Below are 10,964 nucleotides of genomic sequence, written 5' to 3'. Positions count from 1 at the left end.
TATATATATATATATAATGTTTTCATTAATTCCATACCCGTTCTGGTCACCTCTGCCATCTGATGGACAACACGATACCAGCCACCCCTGGAGTCGTTCCAGCCTCCACACACATCCCACTTCCCTCAGCCTCCATCAATTAACCCAAGTGGACCACACCCCACATGGACCTACCATTTTTATGATAAGTCATCCTTTGGTGGTAGAGCTTCCATTCTAATTTTTTCTGCTAGTTTTAATAAAGCCCATATAAAAGTTTTAAGTGGTGTGTTGGTTTCACTTGGATACAGGTGAGGGTGAGTCACTGGTGTGGGACAGAAGACCCATATATTACAGCGGCCCTTGCAGGGGTAGCACTACACCTTTAAATATAAGATTATTTCATTGTATACACTGTAATAGCTACTTGGACAATTTGTATAGTTAGTGTATGGGGAAGAAGAACCTAAACATAAAATGTTGGGGCAACACCACAGGTCTTTTTGAAGGTTTTCACAGTTACAAATCAAAGATTTAAGCATTAGAGATAAAAACCCTTACTAGTTGCTATGTACAAAACTAACCTTTCTGTCCCTCTAGTGTTCAGTCTTAAAAAAATTAAAACCCTAGGAATTATGGCAAAATAAAACCTTTTTTAAGAAAATGTGCAAACAATTTTTAGGTATATGCAGAGAACAAAAGAATACCTAGGCAGCAATTAAATGTAGTCATAATGTACACATACAGATTAATTAAAAACATGATTTCATACCTCGACACTTTAGTCCCTTCTTATAAATTCCAAGTATCTAGGGGAAAAAAAATCACAATCTGTTAAAAAGTGCCACAATATCATGTAATTTCAGGTACTATCAATGACACTTTAATGGAAGTTTTGTTATGAGCAATAAATTCTTGAACAGTAAAACTATTGCTGTCTACAGTGGGATTGGACACCGGCAAGAAAAAAAAAAACTGTAGGCCAACCAAACTGTAGGCCTTCTGTGACCAACATGCTTCAGTTTTTGCTAGTGCCCTAAGAGGATAGATGTCTTTTCTTTAGCTCACCTGATTCAAGACCTAACCTGTTACTTCTTGAAATTTTCCCTCTTCAATCAAGATTCTACACACTACCACTGCAAGTGAAAACTCCAACTTTTCTTGCAGCTATCAAGTGCAGTTTTTCTAGCTTTGGCTGTCGGACCACACTGCAACTTCACTCTTTCGCATGCTGAGCCTGGAAGTGGCCTTTCAGCACTGGCCTCTGCTTGAGTACATTCCAGACTTTGTTCTTGTTTGTTAACTGCAGAACACTCTCCAGGTCTAGAACTGTGGCATCGCTGTTGTCATGCCCAGTCTCTGACAACTTACTCTTATGTGAGTAGGCTGTTTGGGCCAAGCACTTTGGGAGCTCCCTTAAGTTTATTAGTCGCTTAGGTGCCAAACTGTATACCCCTATGGAAGGGGTAACACTGTGGAGCAGAGTGCTGATGTCATTCTGTTGGGCAGAGTGTCGCATGTGTACTTTGCTCTCTCTCTTTTGTCCAGAGAGTGTTAGGGAAGCATCTCACTGCTGCTTCTCCTGATTAAGAGTCAGGTGGAACTCAAATCTTTGGTCTGCTCCTGCAACCCGCCTACAGTGACGTTTGGTCACCTTCACCCTAAGCCCACCCATCTTGAGCTTTGCTGCCAGCTGCCCGGGTTCCATGACTACATAAGGCCTTGCCTCCTTCCTTGAGCCTGTGTTTTGCTTACTGTTGTTGTGACCTCCACATGTCTGATCCTAGACATGGGGGATAGTCCTGCTGGAGAACCCCAGCACTCAGTCAAATAATGAGTCTGGTTCTGCCTGCAGCACACCACTTGAAAGTGGTGTGGCAGTGCATGGCAATGCCGCGGCGTAGTATGGCAACATTGGCACCCAGGACTCTCAGCCAAAGAGCTGAGAGGGTCCAGAATGTAAACACTGTTTTAAGGAAGAGCCTGGCTTTTCAGGTCCTTCCAGGTTTTCCTAAATGTAGCTGGGATTTGGAGCTCTGGAGATCTCTTAGAGCTCTGGGTGGGATGAGATCGCCAGTCCTGGGGCCAGGTGTTACCAATGACCAGCTAGGGCTGATCAAGTGGCTGAGAGCAGCCTTATTAGAAGCCAGCCCAGTGCCCAGAGAGGGAGTTGTGTGGGTGCAGGAAGCACAGAGCCACAGCAGACTCAGGTGCGTGCGGGACACGTGGAACAGCCAGGGAAGGCTGGGAGAGGTCCGGAAGGTCGGTGACCCTAGGACCACTGGGACACACTGCTGAGAGAGCAGAGAGGGCTCACGAGGGAAGCTATCTTGTGCAACAGGGGAGGTCTACCCTGTGGGTGGAACAAGATGTATGGTGTTTGCCCTTAATAAAACTGCATTTTACTTGCACCTGCGGTCTACAGTCAAGTGTACTTGTTACAAGTGGTGTCAGAAGTGGTATACACTGTTATACCGGCCATGCTCCCAAAGAGGCCTTGAAGGTACAGGACCCAGGAAAGTGGAAGAAGTTGAATGCAGTGAACTGACATTAAAAGGGCAGAGTGTGTAGAGACTGGAGTCTATGGAAAAGAAGTTCTGGTGAACTGTTTCTGTAGTTAAAACAGAGATTGCTTGCTGTGTAAAACGGGTGAGTCAAGGCCTGCAGGAGAAAAGCAAGTCCTTAAAGAGACAGTGCTCTAAAAGTGTGCCAAAGTGCAGTGGATTGTACAAAACCGATTGTCTGTCAGAATGAGGCGATCAAAAGAAAAGGACTTTTATGATAAAACGGTTGAAAGAGTTTGGTGGTCAACACCTGTGGGAGCTGTACAGGTGCCAGAAAATGCTGCACGAGGTTGTGAGTCTGCCGTGGACTGGCGCAAGCAGTATATGGCAACATTGACCCCAGCTTTTACAGTGGAGAAGCCCGTTTTGAAGGCCTGGAGAGAGCAAGGGGCTGAACAGATGCTCAGCAGGGGCACAGTTGTCACTAACAACATCGGTGAACGCAGGATTGCTGACCGCATGCCATGGAGGTCGCCTGCAGAGGAGTGGAGCCAAGCAAGGATGTCTGGATAGAGGATCCAGTACAACCAGAAGAGCTCCAGATCCCAGCTTCATTTAGGAAAACCTGGAAGGACCCGAAAAGCCAGGCTCTTCCTTAAAACAGTGTTTACATTCTGGACCCTCTCAGCCCCTTTGGCTGAGAGTCCTGGGTGCCAATGTTGTCATACTACGCCGCGGCATTGCCATGCACTGCCACAGTGGAGACAACCATAGTTGTGAATCTTGATTGTGATGGCTCCCTCATCAGAGTCCTCCATTACTCCTTCAGGCATACCTGCCTTCTTGCCCCCTTCCACCGAGGTGTTTTCCTCAGTCATGGAAAGTTTTAGGTCTCTTATTACCCAGCTGCTTTTTGACCCTGAATGTAGGGTCCAGGAATGTGCTACTGCACGTTCTCCAGCAGTGTCTGAATTTGACCAGCCTGTGGCCCTGGCTTCTTCTAAACACCCTAATCCCCACTTCGCCTCCCAAATTCTTACTTCACTCAGAGTCCTTACTGTCTCTGAGTGAAGAGCTTTCCCTTGAAGAGTCTCACTTCTCTGCTATTATAACCAAGCTAATAGAGGCTGTTTTTGGCTTTCACTGACATGGTAGGCACTACCCTGATGCTGGAGGATAAGCCTGATGCTACTACCAGCTCAGTTTTTGGCCTTGATTCCTTTAGAACCTTTAAGGCTTCCAAGATATTACCTTATCAATCTCTGTTAGATTTTTATATCTGTATGAGGACTAAACACACGCTGAACGGCTCTTTCCATCTCCGAAATTTTTGGTATTTCTTTACCCATTAAGTGAAGAAATTGTTCAGAAATGGTCCATCCCTATAGTGAATCCCACCCTAACAAGTTGACCACCATACTGGTGAAGGAGGCTTTTACTTTCAAGAACCCTACAGACAATAGTTTGGAAGCGCCTTAATGGACAACTTTAGTTGTGCTTGCTTGTGTGAACATTTCATAATAGATGAGAAGTCTACTTTCAATTTTAAAAAAAAGGGTACCCATCCTTCGGACTTTGACACGTAACCGTCAAATTAGGAACCTATGAACCATCTCCACAAGCATTAGGAAGAGGCTTCCTTCCTATTACTGAAATTGAATAATAGGGCAGAAGATGGCATTTACATGATGAGTAATACTGCCTCAGAGCTTCAGAAGTTCCACAGTATGGAGACTCTGCTGCCAGATGTCCTGACTTTTCAGTACAGCAATTGAAGAACACTGAATACTTTAAGAACCTTAGTTCTAAATAACACAGACTGTTAAAAAAGTGGACATATTTTACAATGGCAAGCAAGAAAACAATGTAAATTAGAGCAGATGTTACTTGTTGGCGATTGTAGCCTAAACACCAGCAAACCTCCTTCCTAACATGTCACTTAACTCATTTATTTTATATCATTCATACATTTTCATTTATCTCTTATTTACTGCCATTTTATATGCCTTTCTTTGTAGCAAAATATGTTGGATACAGTCTAAGTAGAGTAATAGTCATACACAAATCAAATAAAAATAAAACATTTTATTACAATAGATTGAATGTATACAATTACAAAGACAATAGTTTAGCAAAGATTCCCATGAATGTTTTGATTATATGTCCTGCCATACACACCAGATTTCCACAATGTTGACAAGATACAGGGCGCAGGAAGGTCCTTTCTGAAAAGTTGTGGACAAATCCCATTTTACAATCCAACACGGAGCTGGCTCTTAAAAAATATGACATCATCTCCTGCTTGCTGATTTTTCCATCCCTATAATACACAAAGATAAAACATTGTTTTTAGTTTTACATAGTATTTGAGGTTGAATAAAGACATTAGTCCATCAAGTCCAACCTATTAGGATCTCATTCTAGGAGTACCTGTACCCCTGTATATTACGATCCCTTAAGAAATCGTCCAAAAGTTTCTTGAACAATTCCACATTATTTGCTGAAATCACCGCCTGTGGCAGTGAGTTCCAGACCCTAACTGATCTTACTGTGAAGAACCCCCTTCGCCCCTTGTGCTGGAATTTTTTTTCCACCAATTTTAGGTGGTGGCCTCTAGTCTTTGTAATGGAGTTAATTTTAAACAGTTTATCGCTAATGTTGCTACCACCATTGAACATCTTGTACATGGAAATCATATCCCCCCTTAATCTCCTCACTTCTAATGTGAACATGTTTAAATTTAGTAGCCTATGTTTAAATTTAAATGTTTGAATCTGCGCTTAATGGATAATCTAAGATGTCAATTGAAAGCTGCTGCACTATAGACAACTACGTCCAGATGAATGTTTTACCAAATATACAGCGCTAACAATTCAATTAGAAAGGATTGGATCTATATCTGTGATGACCTATTAAAGTGTGCACACCATCTCATCCTCCATATACAAATCTAATATCCGTGATATGATTATAACCCAATAAAAAATATATAAATAAATAATCAATTCGCGGAGGCCGCTCTATAAATTAGATGCTAACCTCGTGCAAAAAATTACAGTTTGTGCCAGAAAGAAAATAGTACTAGACCCAATCTTTCTGGCACAAACTGTCCTAATTTGCACAAGGTTAGCATCTAAGTTATAGAGCGGCCTCCATGAATTGATTATTTGTTTATTTATATATTTTTTATTGGTTTATAATCATATCACGGATATTAGATTTGTATATGGAATATGAGATGGTATGCACACTTTAATAGGTCATCACAGATATAGATCCAATCCTTTCTAATTGAATTATTAGCACTGTATATTTGGTAAAACAAAGATAAAACATTATTGCAGAACAGGAGACAAAAGCTATGGAACAGAAGATTTACATTTAACCAAGTATGATACTTTGGAAATACAGCAAACATAACACAATGCTATATAGACACAGAGGCAACAAAGCCAGTATAAAAATAGAATTTCTAGCTCTGCAATGAATGTACAAACAAAGCCAAACCATATTAAGAGAAGTACTTTTGTTAAGGGCACAGGAAAAACACGGTCATGTTGGCTAAATTGACATTCTTTTTAGGAGAGAAAAAAAAGAAAAACTGGAAGTCTTCCTTATTGCAAACATACTACTTTTACAAAAAATAATAATAATTTTTAAAGTAGCACATTTTTATAACCAGATAATCAGCATTGCACCTCACTTTCTCTACAAACTAATAATCATTTTACTATATGTAGTACATACTGCACACCACTGCAAATACAGTCAATTATGTAACTAAAGCTAAAACAGCCTAAGTGAATACTGTAGAAGTTAAATGCAGAGTGGGGCATGATCCATGTATATATTTTGTTCAAGAGACATAGCAAAAGGTTAGTGGAGATCTCTGAAAAGCAACGGGATATCCTCTTCTTCACCAGAACAGGTGAAATTAAAAAAAGATTAGTTCCCTCCCCCAGTGAAAGGCTGCTCTGATTGCAGTTTCAGGGGTTAAGAAGCACAGACATTCCTGTGCATTGATCTATCCACTGATCTGGTATTATTCCGGTTGATCACACAACAAAAGCTACTTTTTAGTACACAGTACAGGCTCAGTACAATATCATCTTATGAAGAGGAAGATACATATTTAAATAGCCCTGTCTAAATATGTGTAGAATGCTGGATGCCTGGCTTAATCCTCCAAGTGTTCAATAACAGTGACCACCAGTATTAAAGCGGACCTTTACCCTTATCTTTAAAATAACAATAAACACACCTTTAGAAATGTTGAGTAATGACAATCTACAAAACACATACTTCTAGATAATTGCAGGCTTTGTATTCTTTGCATACCTTATTTCTATTTGCTTCCCCAGTTTTCTGACCGTGCCCATGTTTATTAAGGGCAGATTACCAGATTACTTCCTTGATTTCTGGCACATGTGACGATGCACATCATCTCAGGGGAGGAAAATGCCTTTCCCTGAGACCTTGTGAGATTACAGATGAGATTTACCAGCAATGCTCTGCTGATGACAAGGCAATCCCAGTGTGCACTGCATAGGCAAACTGAAGTAATTTGCACTTTCAAAGCAGGATATGAATGCTTTGCAAGTGTAAGTTTTTCAAAATCACAGCATTTTACACCTGACTTGTCTATGTTATTATTAATCATCATACATAGAGGGACGCATTGGTAGAATTTGATTTTTGAGTGTAAAGGTCCACTTTAAGGAACAAATATAGGAGCCATATGAGGGTGCATTATATGCCACCTACCTTTGACCAAAAGGTGTAAGGGGTATAAATATAGGTATATTATATGCTGCCCAGCTCTAGCCACAACTGTTAATGTGGTGTATGAATGCATTATAGGCCACCTGCCATTGATGGCAGTCCCATCAAAATTTTACTAAGGGACCCTGTGATTTCTAGTTATGAAACTGGTTGCTGTGCAACAGTTGTGGACACCACTCACTTTTATTATCTTTTTAATAAAGCTTTACTAATTGGAAACTGGAAAAAGAAGGGTTAGAGATTAAAGGTGATCCAGATAACTCCAAAACTGCGCATTTAGGGGTTCCAGAAAGACATCTGTGGTCACATCAAAGTATAGCCCAAGGAGCTTCTACAAAGATACCTTACTATTTTGCTACACCTGTATCTATGTGGACAACACCCACTCCCTGACACTTAACAAAGCAAGTCCCAAAAACCTATGCCATCTGATCTCACCACGTACTTGATAACTGCAGCATGGGATTGTCTTAGCAATCACTGACAGGCCTCTTCCTGGCTAGGAAAACTTATTGTCTTCCCAGAACCTTCTGTTTATCCTTGGTTGAACATACCAGGCTGAAAATAACAACTTATGAACACCACATCAATGACTGATGCATGGCAAGATTAATCAAATATTTACTTATCACATTTATTCTGAAGCCTTTCTGGTGCTTGCAGATCAGATTTGGTTGATTACACTTAGTTTGGTACAGCAGCACTTGCTTCATCTTGAATATTAAGAGATTATTTCATTGTGTCTAACATGTTTGCTACAATTATATCACTAATAAGTCATTAGTAAAGACTAAAAAATAGTTGTAAAGACAGGTGTTGTGCTACCTTTTAAGGTACAAGTTAATTATATTAAATATAGGTTATGAAGTTTGGTAGTAAAATAGATTATTTTAACATGGCTTATAGACTTCACTGACCTCTTAAAATGTGTAATTTTAAAATGTTAATATTCTAATTTCGTGCTGACCTTATTTATAACCTAATATTCATATCTTTGCAGAATGAACTACCATAAGTACACAATAAGAATAATGTTTTATTAACATAAAGGATACTTCTCACATTGCCTGTGGCATGTCCAAGTTGCAGGAAACACAGGCACACTTTCCAGATGTCAAAGTATGCTTAAACTTACTGATTTTGATCTATCTCATCGAATGCACAGAGGTAAGGGAAGTTACTGCGAACAGCTTGAAACTCCTCCTGCGAGATGTGACCATCACCATCTTCGTCAAAAAGTCTAAACACAGACTGTAGACAATCAAATACATCATTCAGTTGCCAAGAAAGTCAGTATTGCTAACCAATTTTTTTCAGATCACATAATTACCATTTCTAACAGATCAGAACTGAACAATAGAGTGGGTAAATTGTATGGATTCAAGTGGTGGAATTTGGACTGGGAAATAAATGTCCATTGTACACCACGCCTAAATGGAATCCTTAGTTTGATCGTAGTTTATAGTGGCATAGTTCTCTTCATGGTCACAGGAGGACATACAGTATACTAATGTCCTTCAGTGACCCAAAACTCAGAATATATTGGGCTATTGCCTGCCTTATGCTGAGGGTGCAAAGCCGTGCCGCAGCCAGAATAGATCCTGACAATATTGTCGGGATTCATCCCGCTGGTTGATTGACAGCTGGCTCTGCCTCTCTAGAGGCAGAGCCAGCTATGCTCTACCTGTCCATTCCTCCAGTCAGCGCTGAAGAAACAGAGAGGGGAGGGGGGAATCACTGCAGGGAGAGGATCAGGAACTCAGCGATCAGTGGTATGTGTTCGCTGAGTTCCCGATCAACAGCTTCAGTGTCACATGTCTGCTTCAATTATGGGGAAGTATGTATTTCAGTCACCCCATAATTCTTTAATACAAATCTGTAGTCATTAATATACTGTGACAGGGTACACGACTCTGTGTATGTCAGTGAGAGGTTGAAAAGGGCAGCTTTCCCTGGCTAGGAAAGGGTTAAGCCTGGCCCCAAAGGTAAACCTCCTCTCTTTCTCTCTCTCTATTAATTAGCCTGCACCTGATAGTGACTGGGAGGGAGTGAGAGCTCAGAGTGAGATCCAGGCTGCACTGGATGGACACAGACTGGAGAGTGTCTGCATATCTGGGGAATAAGGTCTGTCAGAACAATTGTTTGTATTGGACTGTGGTTTTTGTCCATTTATACTGGAAGCTGGAATAGCCGCTCCAGTAGGACGTAGTGAGGGACACTACTGTTTAGTTAGCCTCCTAAGGTGGAGTAGGCCTTTTTATTTGTGTTACTTTTTCGTTGGATGCAATAAAGCTGCATTTATTGCCATTACTGTTTAAAGACCAGTGATTTTCCTACAATACATTAATGCAGCTTTGGTTTTCTTAACGCACTCATTAAATGTATATTTAAAATGCAAGCAGTTTAAGTGCCTGAAAGTCTCCGTCTCCACTGCAGAGCAAAGCCCACCCTGGCACATGGAAAAGCAGCACAAGGAGACAATTATTTGTGCTGCAGAGCTCATACCCTAACAAGTAACATGCTGATAGCGAGAGAGAGAGAGAGCGAGAGCGAGAGAGAGTGAGCGAGAGAGAGAGAGAGAATGATATGGGCTCATTAGTGAGCAGCTTCTCCTTTTTTTTATCCATTCACAGCCTGGGAAAGGGACAAGTCTTGGGCTTTATGGGTTGTGCTGGTCTTTCTTTTTGATTTATTATTCATTGGTAACAAATACTGTATGCAACTAATTAAAATGTGTTAAGCCTCAGTTTATAAATGTATTGGAGAGACCCTGCCTTAAGCTGCAGTTTCCCTAGTCTGAATTAGGTGTTTGCAGCTAGGCTTTAGTCAAGCTGAGGTTTGTTTATGTTATCTGGGCTCATTAGATCTCTCCCCAAGGACTTTGTTTGCTTCTGCATGCTACTGTTGAATGTTCTCAAGGAAGGCAGATGGCGAAGATACAATGGGGTGAATTTATCGAAACCGCAGCAGACATAATCTGGAACAGTTGCCCATGACAAGCCTAGCCTAGTAGATCTGCCACTGACTCCAAGTTGTAGAGAGACTACAAATTTTAGCAATACAATATACAGCAATGCAGAATACTACCAATTATAGAGGACTACAAATCCCAGCACTAAATTGCACAACAATGCAGAATACCACCTACTATAGAGGACTGCAAATCCCAGTAATGCATTACACAGCAATGCAGAACACCACCAGCTATAGAGGACTACAAATCCCAGTAATACATTATAAAGCAATGCAGAATGGCACCGGCTACAGAGGACTTTTCAAATCCCAGCAATATATTGTGAAAAACACTACAGAATAATACCATCAACTATAGAGGACTACAAATCCCAGCAATACTATATACAGAAATACAGAATAGTAAGAAGCTACAAACTCTGTGTTGCTCGGGGTTCATGGCCTGACGTCTCCAAGGTCTCAGGAGGGCTGTGCGGAGGTTTCAGGGGGGGCTGTGTAGGCTCTCAGGAGGCTGTTCAGGCTCCAAAGGGGGCCAAGTGCAGGCTCTCTGGTGGTCAGTGGGACTCTGGCAGTCAGTACAAGCTCTTAGTGGTCAGTGCGGGCTCTGGGTGGTCAGTGCGGGCTCTGGGTGGTCAGTGCGGGCTCTGGGCGGTTAGTGCGGGCTCTGGGCGGTTAGTGCGGGCTCCGGGCGGTTAGTGCGGGCTACGGGCGGTTAGTGCGGGCTCC

General features: G+C 41.5%; 1 protein-coding gene across 1 annotated transcript in view; it reads right to left on the bottom strand.

Moving 5' to 3' along the window:
* RASGRP2 (RAS guanyl releasing protein 2) overlaps positions 1–10,964 on the bottom strand; it is a 147,179-nt gene that overhangs the window by 73,627 nt on the left and 62,588 nt on the right. The window contains exons 6-8 of the mRNA XM_018572253.1: positions 8,401–8,516; positions 4,662–4,803; positions 752–788 (exon numbers count right to left, since the gene is read on the bottom strand). Of these exons, the coding sequence (XP_018427755.1) occupies positions 752–788; positions 4,662–4,803; positions 8,401–8,516 (295 nt within the window). The remainder of the gene's footprint in view (positions 1–751; positions 789–4,661; positions 4,804–8,400; positions 8,517–10,964) is intronic.

This window comes from Nanorana parkeri, unplaced genomic scaffold (assembly GCF_000935625.1).
Source record: "Nanorana parkeri isolate BGI_ZX_2015 unplaced genomic scaffold, ASM93562v1 scaffold1978, whole genome shotgun sequence".
Lineage (NCBI taxonomy): Eukaryota > Metazoa > Chordata > Amphibia > Anura > Dicroglossidae > Nanorana > Nanorana parkeri.
Note: the sequence above shows the minus strand (reverse complement) of the source record. Positions and strands in the feature narration are given on the sequence as shown.